The sequence below is a fragment of the Aspergillus nomiae genome, assembly GCF_001204775.2.
Source record: "Aspergillus nomiae NRRL 13137 chromosome Unknown contig00185, whole genome shotgun sequence".
NCBI classification, from domain to species: domain Eukaryota; kingdom Fungi; phylum Ascomycota; class Eurotiomycetes; order Eurotiales; family Aspergillaceae; genus Aspergillus; species Aspergillus nomiae.
Window position 1 is genome coordinate 40072 of NW_015378240.1, and position 17690 is coordinate 57761.

The 17690-nt window shown below is 47.6% G+C and overlaps 6 protein-coding genes across 6 annotated transcripts; 4 read left to right on the forward strand and 2 right to left on the reverse strand.

The window, feature by feature from the left end:
* Positions 1–95: 95 nt before the first annotated feature.
* On the reverse strand, positions 96–1555 carry ANOM_006316 (PH domain-containing protein; the record flags this gene model as incomplete). Its single annotated transcript, XM_015551573.1, has 3 exons — positions 96–420; positions 518–1261; positions 1316–1555. 3 exons carry the CDS (start codon positions 1553–1555, stop codon positions 175–177), a joined length of 1230 nt encoding a protein of 409 aa, XP_015405762.1. The 3' UTR covers positions 96–174.
* Positions 1556–5638: 4083 nt separating this feature from the next.
* ANOM_006317 (glycosyltransferase family 15 protein) lies at positions 5639–8194 on the forward strand (the record flags this gene model as incomplete). Its single annotated transcript, XM_015551574.1, has 5 exons — positions 5639–5733; positions 5986–6390; positions 6444–6530; positions 6594–7002; positions 7064–8194. 5 exons carry the CDS (start codon positions 5639–5641, stop codon positions 7403–7405), a joined length of 1338 nt encoding a protein of 445 aa, XP_015405766.1. The 3' UTR covers positions 7406–8194.
* A 1059-nt stretch (positions 8195–9253) lies between these two features.
* Positions 9254–11643, forward strand: ANOM_006318 (uncharacterized protein; the record flags this gene model as incomplete). Its single annotated transcript, XM_015551575.1, has 2 exons — positions 9254–9838; positions 9895–11643. 2 exons carry the CDS (start codon positions 9254–9256, stop codon positions 11641–11643), a joined length of 2334 nt encoding a protein of 777 aa, XP_015405759.1.
* A 653-nt stretch (positions 11644–12296) lies between these two features.
* On the forward strand, positions 12297–13514 carry ANOM_006319 (Ran GTPase-binding protein YRB1; the record flags this gene model as incomplete). Its single annotated transcript, XM_015551576.1, has 4 exons — positions 12297–12578; positions 12747–13005; positions 13068–13196; positions 13257–13514. 4 exons carry the CDS (start codon positions 12297–12299, stop codon positions 13325–13327), a joined length of 741 nt encoding a protein of 246 aa, XP_015405758.1. The 3' UTR covers positions 13328–13514.
* A 1471-nt stretch (positions 13515–14985) lies between these two features.
* ANOM_006320 (putative transcription initiation factor subunit (TAF30)) lies at positions 14986–15771 on the forward strand (the record flags this gene model as incomplete). Its single annotated transcript, XM_015551577.1, has 4 exons — positions 14986–15195; positions 15265–15405; positions 15477–15597; positions 15683–15771. 4 exons carry the CDS (start codon positions 14986–14988, stop codon positions 15769–15771), a joined length of 561 nt encoding a protein of 186 aa, XP_015405756.1.
* Positions 15772–16506: 735 nt separating this feature from the next.
* On the reverse strand, positions 16507–17507 carry ANOM_006321 (phosducin family protein; the record flags this gene model as incomplete). Its single annotated transcript, XM_015545258.1, has 3 exons — positions 16507–16588; positions 16644–16873; positions 16935–17507. 3 exons carry the CDS (start codon positions 17505–17507, stop codon positions 16573–16575), a joined length of 819 nt encoding a protein of 272 aa, XP_015405757.1. The 3' UTR covers positions 16507–16572.
* Between the last annotated feature and the right edge of the window lie 183 nt (positions 17508–17690).

Below are 17690 nucleotides of genomic sequence, written 5' to 3' on the forward strand. Positions count from 1 at the left end.
GTCGTAAAAAGATCACAATGAGAAAACGAGCTTGCAGGAAATGAAGGTATACAAGGTGCCCAGTATTTCGACAATGAAGAAAATTTGTTAGCGAGAGACGCAGTGAAGGGAGTGGGAAAAGAGAGTGACAATCTGACTGTTACTAGACCCGTCAGATCAGTATCGTATAGTTGTTCAGGCTGCTGCTGCTGCCGCCGCCGCTCCCGGCGCAGTCTCCGATTCAAGTTTCTTGCGAGCGACTAGAACGCTCTTCAGGGACCCTAACCACTTTGCTAGGGATTCTTCATTGTCTGTGCATAGACGATATGATTTTTCCTCTGCGATGACTTGGAGACAGTAGAGTTTTGAACGAGATATTGGGTCAATCTCTGCGGCATCGAATACCTGGTCCATGGGAAGGATCTTGACTGCGGAATATTCCTGTGGAAGATAGCCAGTCAGTTTTCTGCTAGCACGCCCAATACGAAAGAAAAGAACTTGAAATATAGCAGAAACCGAGTGGATCAAATATCCATACCTGTTCATCCTTATAGAAGCCAAGGCTCTTTGGACGCAAGACAACCCATAGTCGTTTCCATTGGCGGACTCCTCCCTTGATGCGAAGGCATTGGAGATAGCCATTACAGATAACCCTCTCCGGGTCACGCCGAGCACCTGATTCTTGAGTCCGATCCGTATCGCGCGCAGATGCGGGCTGTGCACTCGTTGGAGTAGATGCAGATAACTGAGGAATTGTTGAAGTTCTTGAAACGGGGCGAACACTAGAGTTGCTCGCTGGTCCATCGGACCATTCTGAGTAGGATGTAATGTCATGTCCTGAGAAATTTTGGTGGGCAGTGAGACGTCCTCCCGGGGAGCTTGCCCGTCCGAATTCAGGCGAGCTGGCCCTTCCCATATGCTCAATATCCGAGAAATCAGTGGTATCATCGAACCGCTGTTTGCTAGACGCTGTATTGTTTCCTTTCATGGAAAGTGCCAGAAACGCCTCCTCTTCCTCGTCCATGCGAGTTTCGGCACGAATACGCTCGATCCAATCCTGCGCATCTTTCTCCGACAGAGCCTGGAAGCGATAGTTCTTAGAAGGGGAAAATATGCCAAAAACGTGCTGGCGATTTGACCGAGGAGATTTAACGGGAGCGACCGCGGTTACTTCTGATAGAGTAATGGATAGCCGCAACCTTGTTGCTTCCTCATCTTTGTAGACTGATAACAGATTCGGGCGGAGAACGAGATAGGCTTGTTTCCAGGAGGCCCTGAATGCCTAATCAACCAGAGTCAGCGATAAGCTGCAAGATGGGTGGGGAACAAGGCTGACATGTTTATGTTTGACCCGACGATGCACCTTCCCAGTTTTCAAGACGCGATCGAATTCGAAGCTTCCGTTTTCATTAACCGGTGAGAATGTGTCTAAGTTGACATGTCCATTGCGATGGACGGTTGGAGACCGGAGTAGAGTAGATGGCTTAACGGTGCCATCAGGAAAATGAATCGCTGGGGCTTTGACATGCCCCTCCGAGGTCGACGGGCACGAGCTTGTCAACGGCTGGTGCATCATATCGAAGAAGTTGGTTATTGGTCGTGGAATGTAGAAATCAAGCACAAGCTCGGAATCTAGTACAGCTCAGGTTGTTCGCTGCAGATATAGTAACGTTAATGAACTTGTAGTTACAGCGAGCATATATTGACACATCTGGATAAACAGCTAGTAGGTAGAGAGAGAGTAAGCCTCCGTATATAACAAATGGGAGCCTACTACACAGGCAAGGTGCAGGCAGGAAGTATAGTAAGAGAAGAGGGCGGGTAGCAAATCATAATGATCTTACAGTATAAGTCAAGGGGTCAACAGGACATGGTGGAGAGGCTGTGTCAAGAGCAGAGACGAACGGAGAGAAGACTTGGAACTAAATGCGGCAGGAGAAAAGAAAAAGAGACGGAGAGCGTATGGATAGATGAAGACATAGAATTTCCCCGACCGAAAGTGCTTCAGCAAGCGCCCGTTACTCGAGCATGCGCGCGCCGCAGTTGAGACGATTGGAGACTTGGACTGTTTCTTTTAGTTGTCGCACAGGGGCGCATGGACGTTTCAAAGGTCATGGAGGAGTTAATCTTAGCAAAGTAAGGGCGGTGGATGATTGTCGCAGGTGCTGTTTCATCCGTCAATCAATTTGTATTCTTTTTTTTTTTTTTGGCTGGTCATTTATCAGCGGTCATTTCCCTCCCCCACGTGATGGAATCCCTTTTCTGGACAGAACTACACAGAGTATAAGAGAAAGATATTCCGGTTTATTGAACCATATCTCAATACCCTTGTTGGGAGGAAATCATCCTCTTTTTTCATTTTCATTTTTTTTTTTCATGCCACCACTACAACAAGTATAGTTAACTAACCGGTCCACAGTACTTAGTTCAAGTCCAGTCCACTCGCTTGTTAACTCACAGAACTACTATCACCAAGCTAAGCAATAGTCTAACGTTGAACCAACGGACTAGACTTTCGGTGGATTGATTCTCCTTTTACCCCTTTCTCTAGTGCGAGAGACCGAGAGCCGGACGATAGTTGCCGATTTGCCGGCACGAGGGTTTGGTCTGCCTTGGATCCATGGATGAAATACTCCGTAAATAGTTACTCAATATTTATTGGTCATCGACCTTGAGGAGCCATCGTCGGTTGCTTGGATACGAACTTCCCCTTTTTGCCCTCTTTTCACGAAAGAGTGACCCAATTTAAAGAGATCATTATCGAGTCGAAATGCCCTGAACAGGGTAGGACTGATGACCATGCAGCCTAGGTGAACCGTCGACATACTTGATCAATCTACCTCGTACAATGTAACATCATTTTTAACTGACGGACAATATGACCGTTCAATCCAAGGGCAACCATAGAGCTGCTGCGGACTCATGCTGGGGGACCATTACCATGGTAGAATACTGAAAACAACATATCCTTTGTCCGCATAGGCTGACAGGAGCAGAGAAACGATAACTACCTCTTGTGCATCAAACCAGCCTAGGAACTGAACCCTCGGGCTCCTCTGTGGAATGTCGGTGTTCCAATGCTAGGTTTTTGTTGTACTGGCGAAGAACCGATGAAGGAAAAAGTGAAATATGTTCTTAGTACTATGACAATGGGACTGACTCTGGAAGCGCCTGGTCACGCATCTAGCATATTGGATATATAGATCGATGAAAGCAGAGTCGTAATGTATAGCGCTATCTACGTACTAGGTAACATATTACCTGCATAGCTGGCATGGAGCAATCAAATATGTTATATACTCACAGAGGAGACCTTGACGGGTTGAGTACAGAGTACAGAGTACACACAGCAAGAAAGCCCTAGAATATTAGCAAACGTACCGGGCCGACACGACTTCCTAATTTGAGATCGAATTTCCGAAGGGCCAAGAGCGGTAAGCTCCAAGCCCTCTGTAATATGTATGCATGTTTCGTGTACCTACAGGTAGTACTAACTAGTAGTAGGGTAATACGGGATTTCTTGGTAGCTGTGTACATACACGAGACATACATACATAAGGATCGATGCACCTGGACCGACACATCAAGCAGAGCTCCATCGACCCAATCACGACCAAGGTGAAGTGGATTCTGCACGATGGCTATCGTAATACGGCTGCTAGTTGATGTACTGCAAGGATGAGATGATCAATGACATGTGAGTCTAGAAGCGGCAGTCTATGAGAAGTCATATAGATCGTGCCATATCGGTGGAAGAATTATCAACTTAGCTGTACTGCCCTGCTGCACATCGGTTATCCAACGGGCTTAAAAGGCCACATTGTCAGATCCCTTTTAGCGCCAAGGCGGTCACGTGGAGACCGGTGGAGCTTCAGGGTTCTGGATGCATAAATTACCGGTCCACGGTACAATGGTATGGCAATTACCTCTTTCCAACGCCTTACGCTCGGCCATGTGTACAGCATCAATACATACTATCTTGCCGAGTCCTATGGGTCAACCGACAGTTCAAATGGGGTTGATGGGCGTCAGACAGATTGATTTTAGGTCAATACATATCCCACAATCATTTGTTTTAAGGTCTGTTATGTTGTATGCCAGCCTGTTCAGTTCATTGTCTAGCTACTAAAGCTATCTTCTACCTGAGGCTACTGCTATCGAACATATACCCCCTCTGCAACATCTATAGCTATGGAGGCTGGCATGAACTGGAGTAACCTTCGGTGACCGACAGCGTGGACAGCCATGGTCATGTCGAATCGAAGGATAGGCAGATGATGGAAAGAACATTCTATGTGATTGCTCTTGGTGTTCACTCAGTTGTGTGTATGCAGGGTAGGTTTGTGTTTATCCCTTGGTGGTATCTTAATGTTTTTGTAATCAATCCCATGCTTTGGGGATGTTTACAATACTCCGTCAACTTGTAATAATAACAAGGCTTCGTATACCCTGGAGTACTTACTCCAATCTTATTATCCCCCTAGTGCAGATGGGGCGCTTAATAGGTAATCGTAACTTGGGACTAACTAACTATTTAGTAGTGTCGGATAGTGGCAACAACAAAGCCAAGGCCATAGGAAGTTTAAAGAGAAAATTTTCCAGTGGTGCCCTTATACCTCTTGGAATGATGGTACATACCGAGCAACTAGTTATCGTGCAACAGCATAAGTAAATACTGGCTGATCCAGTGAAGACGTACGTGTCCTGCAGGCCAGTTAAGCTTCGGGTGCTGCCATACATGTGCGTACTGAAAGCCACTATGAGAGGATCCCTGACCGTGTTTGATCAATAAGGGACAGAAAAACTGGGATAGTACCTAGTAGACTCAAGCGCCATCTTTCTTAGTTATTCGTTGTGCTGGTAATTTTAGTAATCAATTTGATGGGCGAACTGCGCCTAAGCAATAATTTACCACCAACGATTTGCTTGGTGCTCTCCGGACTCCGGAGGGGTCCATACCGTGTACGGTATTCAGACCCGTACTAGAATCGTATGAAAGAGCTGCGACCTTCCAATCTAGAGGGTAAGTTACCGTCCGTGACCATGGCCGCTTGCGCCTCCTTGGCCTTGGCGAAACTTCCACCCATCCCCATCCCCAAAATAATCTTTCATTTCATCGATTGCCTCCCGCAGTCTCCGACTTCCCACCCGAGTTCCTCTTCCAACCCAACGCGATTGATGAGCTCGTCGACTTGCTCCGTGTTCCCGGCCTCATTGCTAAGGACACCAGTCCCCTGCGTTGCTGTCAACGTTTCCCCTCGCCATCTCTATCTGGCAGACAACTGAAAGGGGAAAAGTTGGAAAGGAGGCATTTCCTCCGGCCGCTCGTTTTTTATTGTTCCTTTTTTTCTTTTCGCCGGCCAACATTTCTACCTCTTCCTGTTTAATAAACCTATTAATCGCATAAGATATCATATACTTGGAGCGTATCTTGTTAGCATTAGAAGTGTGGTTCGACCTCACTGTTGCTTGCATGCGAACCGTTCCCCTTTCAGCAGCCCTGATTTTCGCTCAGATACGGCAGTCATCGACTCAGTCTTCCCCGGATCTCCGCAAAATCTCTTCCATGTTCAGTGGATTCTGTTAACATTACTTGGCTTGATCTTTTTTTTTTTTTTTTCTTTTCTTGAATCGACGCTGTGTGAGCACCCTTGCGCTCATGGGGCTGACGCAGCGAATCTCAAAATGGCTGCCCTCTTCGCCGAGTCTCCCTGTGGATGACGTTTCGCGCGAAAAGGGCCGCAACATCTCCAGGTTCGCGTTCTTCAAGAGAAGAATACGCTTGAAGGGAAATTCATCGATTTCTATACCCTTGGGATTTGTTCTACTCTTTCCATGTCTTGTAATAGTCCTAGTTTTGCTTCTTTTTGTCCGACACCCTGCTTCGCCCGGGGGCATCTTAATTCCAGCTGGGACACCCCCATCTATAAGGTTAGTATAATCCTCAAAGATACGCGCAGACCCCTCGATATTCCTGATCGCTGACAACTCTGTTACACTTTTCAGAAAAATAAGCGAAAAGCATGACAAGGTCTTCGCCAATGGATGCCTGCAGGTTGAGAAGGAGGTTGAGGGCAAACGTGCAAATGCCGCGTTTGTCGTTCTCGCTAGGAACAAGGAATTGGACGGCGTCATCCAGTCGCTTAAGTCGATTGAGAGACATTTCAACCGATGGTTCCACTATCCTTACGTGTTCCTGAACGACGGCGATTTCGACGACACTTTCAAGGATACCGTGAAGAATTATACAAGCGCCCCTGTGGAATTCGGCAAAATTGATGACACCATGTGGGGTTATCCTAAGTGGGTTGACGATGAAGTGGCAAAGGAGGGCATCAGAAAGCAGGGTGATGCCGCTATTATGTATGGTGGGATGGAGAGTTACCACCATATGTGCAGATTCTATTCTGGGTCAGTATACTTGGTTCAATGTCACTTCTCTGGGGTACTAATGCTGTATTCAGATTCTTCTACAAGCATCCCCTCCTCATGAAGTACGAATGGTACTGGCGTCTGGAGCCAGAGATCAGCTACTTCTGTGACATCACTTAGTAAGACTAACCCTTGTCACCGTTAGTACTGATATTGAGCATCCATCACTTACACCTATATAGCGACCCTTTCGTCAAGATGGCTGAAGCAAATAAAACCTATGGATTTACGATTGCTGTCAAAGAACTGCGTGAGACTGTCCCCAACATATTCCGCTATGCCTCGGCCTATAAGCGGAAGCACAATCTAGAGTCAAAAGGACTCTGGGAGATGTTCCTCGAAAGGCCATCTGAGGAGGAGCCCAAGCCGGAGGAAGGGAAGCAGGATAAGCTTCCCGAGGAAATTCTGCAGAATGAGCCTGGAGAGAATACTGTTCCCGATGTCGATCCTGAGGCCATGGAAGGCGAGAAGTATAACATGTGCCATTTCTGGAGTAACTTTGAAATCGCACGCCTGGACTGGTTCCGCAGTAAGGAATACGAAGAGTTCTTTGAAATGATGGATAGGAGCGGTGGTTTTTGGATGGAAAGAGTAAGTATTTGAGACATCTCCAGAACCCTTGATGCCCTCAAGGCTAACAACGCAATCTCAGTGGGGTGATGCGCCTATCCACTCGCTAGCCGCAGGTGTTCTTCTGTCGCCCAGTGATATACACTATTTCCGTGATTTTGGCTACCGTCATACGACCATCCAGCATTGCCCCGCTAACGCTCCCGCCCGACAGCTCCCACGGATTCCGTGGCTTGAAATGACCACGGAAGACGAGAAAGCGCGGTTCGAAGAGGATGAGTACTGGGCAAATTCCGACCCCGTCAAAGAGAACGGTGTCGGGTGCAGGTGCAGGTGTGATACAGATATCGTGGATGTTGAGGGTAAACAAGGCAGCTGTCTTGCCGAGTGGGTAGAAGTTGCGGGAGGTTGGGCTTCTCCCTAGATTCGGGCAACTTCTTGCTTTGTCCGCTGTATAATCTTCGCCTCCTCGTTTCCATACCTTTTTGTTCAATCATGAGCATTACTCGGGTTGCCGTTGGAGTTATTGTTGCTTGAGCCTTCATATTATGTTGGCTGTGGGGTTCTGGACGGCGTTCAACGGATCTGACAGCTTCTTTTATGGAAAATGGTGTGATCATTCTCATCAATATTCACAAATTCATCTAGCGTGCTTTGTATGTTTTCATTTGGATTGCTACGTTCTTGTTAAATCACAAGGACTTTCTTCTGGAAAGAGACGGTTGCTGTGCCGGCGTCAGCTTCAAGATAGTCCCAACCTCTACCGGAATCTACATCCGATCTCTCAACAAGCAAGACTATCCTCTCTACATAGCTCTTGGCTACGTTGAGTATTCCACGCCTCTGTTCCTCACGGTCTCTGACCAAAGCTCGATGTGCGCTAGCCTGATTTCAATCATGCCTGCTGCTACGCAATTCTCCTCGGCATCCTACCATACTTCCGGCCATCTCAGGAGACAGGCCGGCATTGGGTACGACACTAAGTTCCAGCGGACAGATGAAGATGGAACTATTTGCGGCGGTTAAACATTCTTGGCCCGCTTATCTTTGCAGAGACCGCTAATTTATGTTCGATGTTCTAATGCACTGCCTTACCCTGTTTTACTTACTCACCTTTATTTCCTACCCTTCCTCGCCGTTATGTCATGAATTGTACATATCTTCTTTTTTTTTTTTCTTTTCGTATTTCTTTCTTGTTGTTCTGAGATCCTGGTGAAACTGGGTCATTTCAGATGCATAGCCCCAAGAACGCAAATAAACGACTTGCAGCATGGCTTATGTATAGAGTGTGAGACTTCTCCTCGTATGTAAAGGGGGTTTTCATTAGTAGTAGTAGTTTGGCCATAACCCAGCAATACCTACCTAGGTAAGTACTAAGTACTTCCAAGTTAGGTGGCTGCATCAACTAGGCTCCTTCAGGTTAGTGGGTGCCTGATAGGAGATAAAAGAGATGCCTTATCAGTTCGATTTCAAAAGAAGTGCACATGATAAAGTATTTCGAGAGATCCAGGCAACAAAGTAAACAAGCAGGCTACCTAAATAATATACTAAGATTCACAGCTTTTCCATTTCCTTCCCGCTCAGCCAATCTTGGGTTGGACCGTGACGGTGTGAATTCCGTGCCTTGTCATAGTCAGCACACCACAGATGTCCCTGTCATGTGCCCCGCGCATGGCAGTCACTATCTCCAACTCTATCCTCTTGACATCTTCTCCCTCGGTCATCTTCAGTTTTCGACAACACTACTAGCTATAATCTGAGTCTTAACCATGCTAAGGTCTTTATAAGATTCGATATCGAACAGGTTCTCTTCATAATCCGTTTGGTCACGAGTCTAGAAGCGTCTAATATACTACTCCGCTCGGACCCGGGACCCTCCCTCACCCCACAGCGTCCGCCTTGTCATCGGGCATCCGCTTTTTTAGGCTGAGCTTATCGAGGGATATCCACAAGAAAACAGCCCTCTGTCGCTAAAAGGACAGAGCAAAAGCTTCCCTCTCGACAGATAACGTATCCTCCCGCTGACTTTCGTTTTACTTGCTCTTTGGCTTAGCTACGTCTATTGTATTCGACCGAAACGCCGCATCTTTGGACCTGGCTTGCTCTGACTTTTGCCCCATGCTGCTTCCACACTGACGACATGGCTGACTCTCCAAGGCCTCACTCCAGACGTCCATCCCTCGCCTCATCCTCCTCACATCTACGGTACCCAACCTTTCCTCCTCTAAGTGGCTCAGTTGAAGAGTGGTTGTCTCGCTCGAGGCCTATCAGTATGACGTCAAGTCATCTGGCGGACAACACGCCCAGGTCACTGAGCGAAAGCTGGGCAACACTGAGCGCTTCTGACGTTCATTCTGAGGATGGCAGCCGCTCTGACCAAACCGACGTTGGGTCTCTAATCGATCAAGCCGGGCCGGATGATGTTGCGAGTCTCGATGAGCAGTATAGCAGCAGCGAGGTTGATGGGAACGAAGACGACGACTATGACTCGAAAAGTAACGTTTTTGGATCTCAGGCACTACCCGCGCTTTTCCCTCAGGTCAGAGGCTCTATTGATGATAGTAACATAACCACGAAGGCTGCTTTTCGTCAACCAACCGAGTCGATAGAGTTTACCGAGCCTGAAAAATGGCCCGAAGTCGAACAGGTGGAACTGAAACACACCATACGTATGTTTGAAGGAATCGAGGCCGATGAGATTAAGAGTCAGTTCGCTATAAACCTGCAGGACTCTATTCTTACAGCCACCGTTCAACAAACTATGACGAAGAAGAGTCTTGACACCGATAAGCCGTTCCGTGTGCTCTATATCGGTGATCCTGAGTTTCGAAACATCATCCTCGATAAAATCGGGGATGTCCTTGTATCAAGCACCTGTAGGGACTTTGAAAGCAGCTCCACAGAATCCTCTAGATATCATGTTGTACCGACATCGTTCGGGACCGGCGCAGTCCTAATTTCGCTGAGCTCCTTCCAATCCATGTCCAACTTATTGTTGACGAGTGCCCTGGAGCTTCTATTGGCTTTCGGAACGATAACCCCGACACTATTAGGTTGGATTTCAAAAACCGGCCTTCATGCACGTCTTTCTGGACCGGGGGCGAGTATTGCGTCTCATCCTCAACTGAATGGACGCTTCCTGATGTAGCAATTCTTTTCTTATCCAGCAGAGATTCTGCGACTATGATGGAGACCCAAAAGCTGGCCCGCATGTTCATGGAAAGGCATGGCATTCCGACTATGATTATATCCGAGACACCGCTCTGGGATCTGGCCAAATCAATTCCTCTGAACCATCATAGCCTCCACATGTGTCTGGAGTCTCGTCATTCGCTGACTGGGAAAGTCACAGTCCTACGAAGGTATCCTATTGATCTAGCGACTTTTGAGAGTATCACGCCCGGGCAACTCAATAGGAATCTTGCCTCCTTGGTGAGCATCTATGCTAAGAATTCTAACAACGTCACCCTGGAAAATACAGGCAACTTTCAAAGGAAGTCACTCTTCGCTGTGGAGAAGTGGACCACGAGAATGCCCTTCATCCCTTACCTGAATGACGACCGGGAGTTGACACCTGTGCTGCGTTTAATCGCCCTCACCGTTCTCTTAAGCGTAGCTACCATTTTAGCGCACTCAGCTTTGCGTGCTACTTCAATTCTATTCTCTCAAAAATTTCCTCAATCGGTTATTTCCAATATTGTATCCAATGCCCCGAGCAGTACTTCTACCAGTATCATCACAGAAAATGATTTAAAACAAACTTCACTTTCTACACTGTCTTCATCGGCGACCGATGTCCAAGTTTTGGGGAACCAGCCCCAGGGTTATTCTCAGTTGGACAACCTGATGAGCGGACTGCTGTCCCCTCCTAAGAAGCAGGAGTCCGGTGGCTTTGAGATTCAGGTTGTTGGCGATTGCCACCTTGTGATAAAGCCACCCAATATCACGTTGACTGGGAAAAAAAGGCCAAAATTCGATGTTCAAGTGAGTCGAGGAGCCAAAGCGCTCGAATATGAACTCTCTCGATTATTTGATGGGGTATACACACTCAAGCTTGATCGAGGGGATGCGTACGGGATAGTAAACGTCACAGTCACTATGGCTTCGAGGCCTCCTCTCCACCAAACCACATCGGTAGACTTTGGAACCCCGTGGCTGAAGATCACAAATTGGAGGCGGGCAGCGCAGGTAATCTCATCCCAGTTTATGGGAGATTTCAACACTGCGCAAGTTGGATTATCAGAAGTATACAGTCGTCTTTGCACTGATTTGCAAGTCCTTATGGGGGATGTTGTAAAAAAAACCCATCTTTTACGCCGAGAAGCAAACGTTCTCCGCCATGGCACTGGACAACTTTCTGAGAAAAAAGACGTGGTTATCGCAAGGTCCAAGCAGCTTTCTGAAGTCGTCAGACGTACTGCTGTCCATCCATTCCTCGCTGTCTCATCAGTCCTGCAGGAAAAGACCATCAAAGTAAACCAGGAGACCCGGGAGATTATCAGTGATACATGGCATCGATTTAGCAACCAAGCGCAAGGATTTGAACTCAAATCTGTGAAGAACCATATTCGAAATGCGAGGAAGAGCCATGCGTTAGACAAGGCCCAGCGGAGAGCTAAGCGCTTGATGAGGCGAAAGTGCCAACACTCTGAATGTTTGTGAGAAAAGCTATGGACTTGTACCCTAGCTAGTTCGTCTATGTTTAAGACTCAGGGCTTTATATTTGCTTTTCCGTGCGTGCCTGCGATGCCTATTCTACTTCAATACTTTTCTCTTCCCTCGTACATCTTCTTCTTATTCTACTTCTTCTTTTCCTCACTTTGCTTTTGGGAGAGGGATGGCTTGTCTTGTTCCTAGGCGAAAAAGGGTCGCGATATTTTTGCTTCCATTTATATTTTTAAAAGGCCCGGAACCACATGAGGGTTTCGGGACAGATGCTATGTAGTAATGAATCCCATGTGAAATGTCAACTCCCTCTTTTGATCTTACCACTCTTTCCTCGCCTGGGAGTCATTTAATGACAGTATATTCGTTTCACGGTATTCTATTATGTTTTAGCAGTGTTTCCCCAAGGTTGGCCCGCATAATATAAGAAAAGGCTCTCAAGGCGGTGGCACTAGCGGCCTTAGGCCGTGGGCAATGAACTACCCCCCACCTTTACAACAAAAACAGCCGACCATATTTTCTTCCCCTCTCTGTAACCATCTCCTTAAACCTTCTTCCATTTTAAAACATTAGGTATGTACTTGTGCTCCCACTAAAACCCGAAATCACTGGAACTCACAAACTTAGCAGAATTTCACCACTTCGTCATCATGTCCGACGTCCCTGAGACCAAGCCTGACCCCACCACCAGCGCTCCTGAGGCGGCTGAGAAGCCCGAGGAGACCACCACCACCACCGAAGCTCCCAAGACCGAAGAGGACAAGTCTGCGACTGAGGCTGTAGTTGACTCAGCTAAGGAGGCGGCCACCAAGACAACCGACAGCGTTTTCTCTATGTTTGGCGGTGGTCCCAAGAAGGAAAAGAAGGAAGAGCCTGAGGATAACAAGGATGAGCCATCTGGCTCTTCCAAGGCTCAGAAAACAGAAGAAGACGTGAGTCTCTGCCTTCTTTGGCTCGATAAACTGCTACTTTGCTTTATATGCCTTTCGTTCTATATCATCGTGGCTTCCCTGCACCAAGTTTTTTGGGTTTCATGAGTCAATCGTGCTACGAGTTCGATTTACCCCAGTACAAGTGGCTAACAATCCATTAACCAATAGGACGAGGCACCTGAGTCCCCCGACGTTCACTTCGAGCCTGTTATCCGCCTGACCGAGAAGGTGGAAACCAAGACCAACGAAGAACTTGAGGAGCAGACCTTCAAGATGCGTGCTAAGCTGTTCCGATTCGACGCCGAGAGCAAGGAATGGAAGGAGCGTGGTACTGGTGATGTTAGACTGCTGAAGCACAAGGAGAACCAGAAGACTCGCCTGGTAATGCGCAGAGACAAGACCCTGAAGGTCTGCGCCAACCACTACAGTAAGTTTAGCGCATATAAAACATATTCTTTTCCTCACCTAGATTACTGATGGAATATCTAGTTGTCCCTGCAATGAAGTTGAGCCCCAACGTTGGCAGTGATCGCAGCTGGGTTTGGAACGCTACTGCCGATGTCAGTGAGGGTGAGCCCGAGGCGCAGACCCTGGCTATCCGTTTCGCCAACAGTGAGAGTAAGTTGATTTCCTTGTCAAGGTGTGTTTTAGGTTACGGCTTTGCTAACACAGCTTTAGATGCCAACCTGTTCAAGGAGGCTTTCGAGAAGGCTCAGCAGGAGAACGAGAAGCTCCTTGCCGACCAGTAAAACATGTGCCCCCGAGTGGACTGAAATGAGTTTTACTTGATGAACTATCATTAATCACCCTTTTGATTGTTTCAAAACACTACGAGTGAATATAAGACTCGCCGGTGGACAACACAGCGTTTACCCATCTAAATCCCGTTCCCCATCACGCCCTTTCCGATATTATCATTTCCTCCAGCCCCATCCCCCGACAACTACGCGATGAGAACGGTTTACTGATACCGGTCGCGACAAGATCACGAGCCAGCTTCCGGCACCCGTTCAATCTCACCCGATGATATTGAATATATGTTGACCTGGCAGTAAATTAGTAGACCCAAGACCCCTGCAAATATATGTTTGAAATGCACGATGAACCCGTTATGTATTGAATTTCATAAAATCAAATATAGATCTCCTGTGTCACGCGTAAAGCTCTCGTTTGCTGTTGTAAAATTTCACCGATGGTATATATGTAGGTATGGTTCATCTATGCGGTGACGATAGGTCTGGAAAAGTGAAGAGTAGGGTAGAATCATCAGTCACGCCCATCGTTATTTTTTTTAAAAAAAAAAATTTCTTCGAAAGAATGGTTTATCGAGCTCTGGTATTTCATGATGTTGGATGGGTTAAAGTCCCTAGCGGCAAAGTCGACCACCAGTTAACGTCCAAGTCATGAATGCCTGAAAGTCAAGTCAGTCGGATCGCTTCATCCGCCCCCCTCTTCCTCGCCGACCTTCTTCACTCTCCCTCCGAAGTCTTCCCTCCCCAATACCTTTCATCCCACAACTCTCTCTTCAGGTACACCCTTACGCGGTCATCGCGCGATCTCTGAGGGTTCCGCCCAATCGGAGTCCTAGTATAATCTCACCGACAAGCGTCCTATTCAACCTCGCCTCACCTTTCATTCGCGCAATCCCCGAGCTCGATAGCTCGAATCCGTCATTCACCAAGTACCTTCCACTTAATTCTATTCCCCCTCCAGTGAGCTTAGCGAAAGGCCGCTGGCAAAATGCCCGACGTGAGTTCATGATTGTTTCGATTCATCGCACCGCCATCCTCCCCAATTGGCAAATGTATTTCTCAACTTGCTGTCGCATTCAACTAATGCTATCTTCCTCCCCATTCAGGTCAAGAGGAATGTCCGGCTGGTCACAGAACAGCATGTTGTGTATGTTGAATCCTGCACACCGATTTCCTTCCCAATAGAATAGAATCATTCCATGCTCGCCCGCCCACTCTACGCGCCCATCGCTGCCACACGTTCCTAAACGTTCTGGTTATCTACCTTGACTTTTGTTGTCGCGATTGCAAAGCAACCAAGGCGCGGTGACTTTCCTTTTCCGCACGTCACTGTGATCAGGAGCTACGGCGACGACAACTGGGCTTTTCTTTAGCTGTTATTTTTGCTGACTGGTCGCGTCTCCGCTTCGACAGAAACAAAGATTCGGGTGTTGAAGGGTTCCCCCTCCGCGCGTGGTCGATCGAGATTTACCTTGTCAATGACCACGGAGAGCAAGTGCCGGCCAACGTTTTCGACAAGGTGACGTATACACTTCATCCTAGTTTCGGGGATCGGGCAATTCAAAGTACGTTATTTTCTATCATCTTTACGACACTTGGTGTACATACCCTCTTTACAAATCGAGCCGCACGCCCCGGGCTTGAAACTCTCTGGGATGGCGTTGTTGCCGGAAACCATCGGGAACGTCAAGGAATTATCACTAACGCGCAAAAATGACAACAGCCTTCAAGAATCCCCCATTCAGGATTTCAGAAGAAGCTGGGGTGAATTCGACATGCAGATCACCCTTCACGCCGACAAGGATCACTACGTGACACACGACCTCAACTTTGCACAGACACGCTACGAGTCCAAGCACGTCATCGTAAGTGTCTCCGTTCTCTTCGTCCCTGCCCATTCTTCCTCAAAACAGACCACTCATACGTACTTTCAGACATTCAAAAACCCCAAGCCTGCCTTATTGGCAGCCCTTCGTGAATCAGGTCCCGTCCCCGGAGACGAGAATGGAGTGAAATCTAAGCGTTCCGCAGCCAGCGAAGAAGGATCAAAGAAGAAGAAGCGAACAGAGAAGAGCGTAAGGCCCCCACTACCTTCATCCACAGCAAAAGCCAGGAACACTACTTAAACAGGAAATTGTTTTTCCAGGTGGATATGGACAAGTTAGCCGACGGCCTCCAACGACTCGGAGAAGATGATCTTCTCCAAGTGGTGCAGATGGTACACGATAACAAAGCCCCAGACTCGTACACCAAAAACGACGTCGAACGTAAGTTCCCCACGTGTACCACGTTACACATTCCAAAAAAACAAAAGCGGAAGAATCAAAGGGACTAACTAAAAGATTCCTGTAGAGGGAGAATTTCATGTCGATCTTTATACCTTACCAGACACGTTGATCAAGATGCTGTGGGATTTCACGCAAGAGAAGGGCGCTCTGTGAATCGGTTTGGGGGAGCATTTTCCTTCTCCATCTGCCTCAACCTGTTTGCATCACTGTCGCTTTTTCTTTTCCTTTTTATCCTGGTCTGCTTCCTTTATTTTCCTACCCCAACTTCTTTTTGTATTTCTGACCAATGGACCGTACGATGAAATGGGAAAAGGCAAAGGCCCTGACACATCGAACATACTGAAAAAAAAGAAAAAGAAAAAGAAAAAGAAAAAGACAAAGGAAGAAGAAGGATCGGAAGGTTACCGCAGTTATGCGGAGGATGGATGAAACGAATATACCTACGCGAGCCAAGACACTACCCAACAGGAGGATGCACCTTGATGCTGGATTCCTTGAAGACAGAGATCGGAAAGCTTGCTAACGAAAGTCCGCGGCTAATGAAATACGGAGACATACGCCAATATTTGAAATCAACTTGGTCTTAATACAAGAAATTGGAACAATCATAGTGAGATTTTATGCCAAGGAGCCCCACAAAGGCAATATAGACATATCGGAACGGAACCAATGTTGGATATCTTCAAGCTCAATCACTCCACACGTAAACCCAAATGGCTGGACAACGAGATAAAACCAGAAAAAAAAGTATGAGATCCACAATGCGTCGCCAACCGGAACACCTTGTATATGCATTCAGCTGAAAAAGTCAAGCAAAGTAATGGCACCGCCTGCCTGCAATAAAAAAAGATTTCTAACGCTCGACAATGATGCTAAGATTGGAGGAAGTCATAGCGCCCGGCGCACTTCGACCCGTAGTTTTCACATAAGAATCCAGTATGAATGCGTGGATATTTACAGCACTCGGTATCTGGGACGGTCAGCATATCTGAAACATCAAGTGTGTCATTCCCAGTAAAACATACAGTTTGAGTAAATCTTCCAAAGTCTGGGAGGTACAGTCGCGGCCTTTAGGGATTTGTCGGACGATCTCGACGATAGTCTCGAAGACATCACCACCTCTGTAGGCCAACAATGCCGGAGCCTTGATATGATCCATCTCGGCAATTTCATGGTGGAGCTTAACGAAGCGGACGGTTGGGTTTCTGTGCGCAACGCCTTCCAGGCAGTCTTCTACTAGAGCGCTAGTCTTTGACTGTGGTAGAGGTTAGTGACATCTCAGCCTATGGTGTAGTAATTTCAAGTGTCACACGTACCTCGGGATTATAGATACAGACGACCACTACCGTATCGGATGTGACTTTCTCAACGGCATCAAGGTACCCCACTGCGTCGACTGTATCGACCGATCCATACATTCTTCGCCGGGGACTCGGCCGCCGGAAGCCGCGGTTCCTCAGTTCTTGTATGCGCTCCTCGCGCCATTGGCGGAGGAAGTGTTCCTCATCATCATCACTGAGCGAGCCATCCGGAGGTGCAGTATTGTGCAGAAGGTGAGAGTCGTCGGCAATGTATTTAGCATGGTCATTATGATGCAGTGTTTTGCGGAAGGAGCTTGCACGCGCGCGCTCGAAGGCCTGAGCATCGGCTATAACACCCTTGGGACCGGTGTTGGCATCAAAGACAATGTTTGGGACATGGTAGGTGGACGGGCCGGTTCTCATGGTGGGATCGTGGTCCTCGGAGTCCGAGAACTGCGGGTGGTCTTGTTCGTCGTCTGAAGGATTGGAGTCGCGATCTGAGTCGTTGTCACGATCCTCAGGATGTGTAGAGTACTTCTCCTGATTGGACTGCACCAGGCGGTTGAATTCGTCTTGGGCAGAAGACATGGTGAAAGGAAGGGCACACGAGGGGGGTATATAGGCTTTTAAGGATGAACAATGATAGTGTGGGATATTATTAGAGTCGGGCTGCGCCTTGATCTGCGACCACCGGCAGGGAAGTCTTCCTTCGTTTCTCTTTGCTTTTTTGACTTTTTTTCTCGTCGTGAGGATTACCCTTTTTTTTCCCTT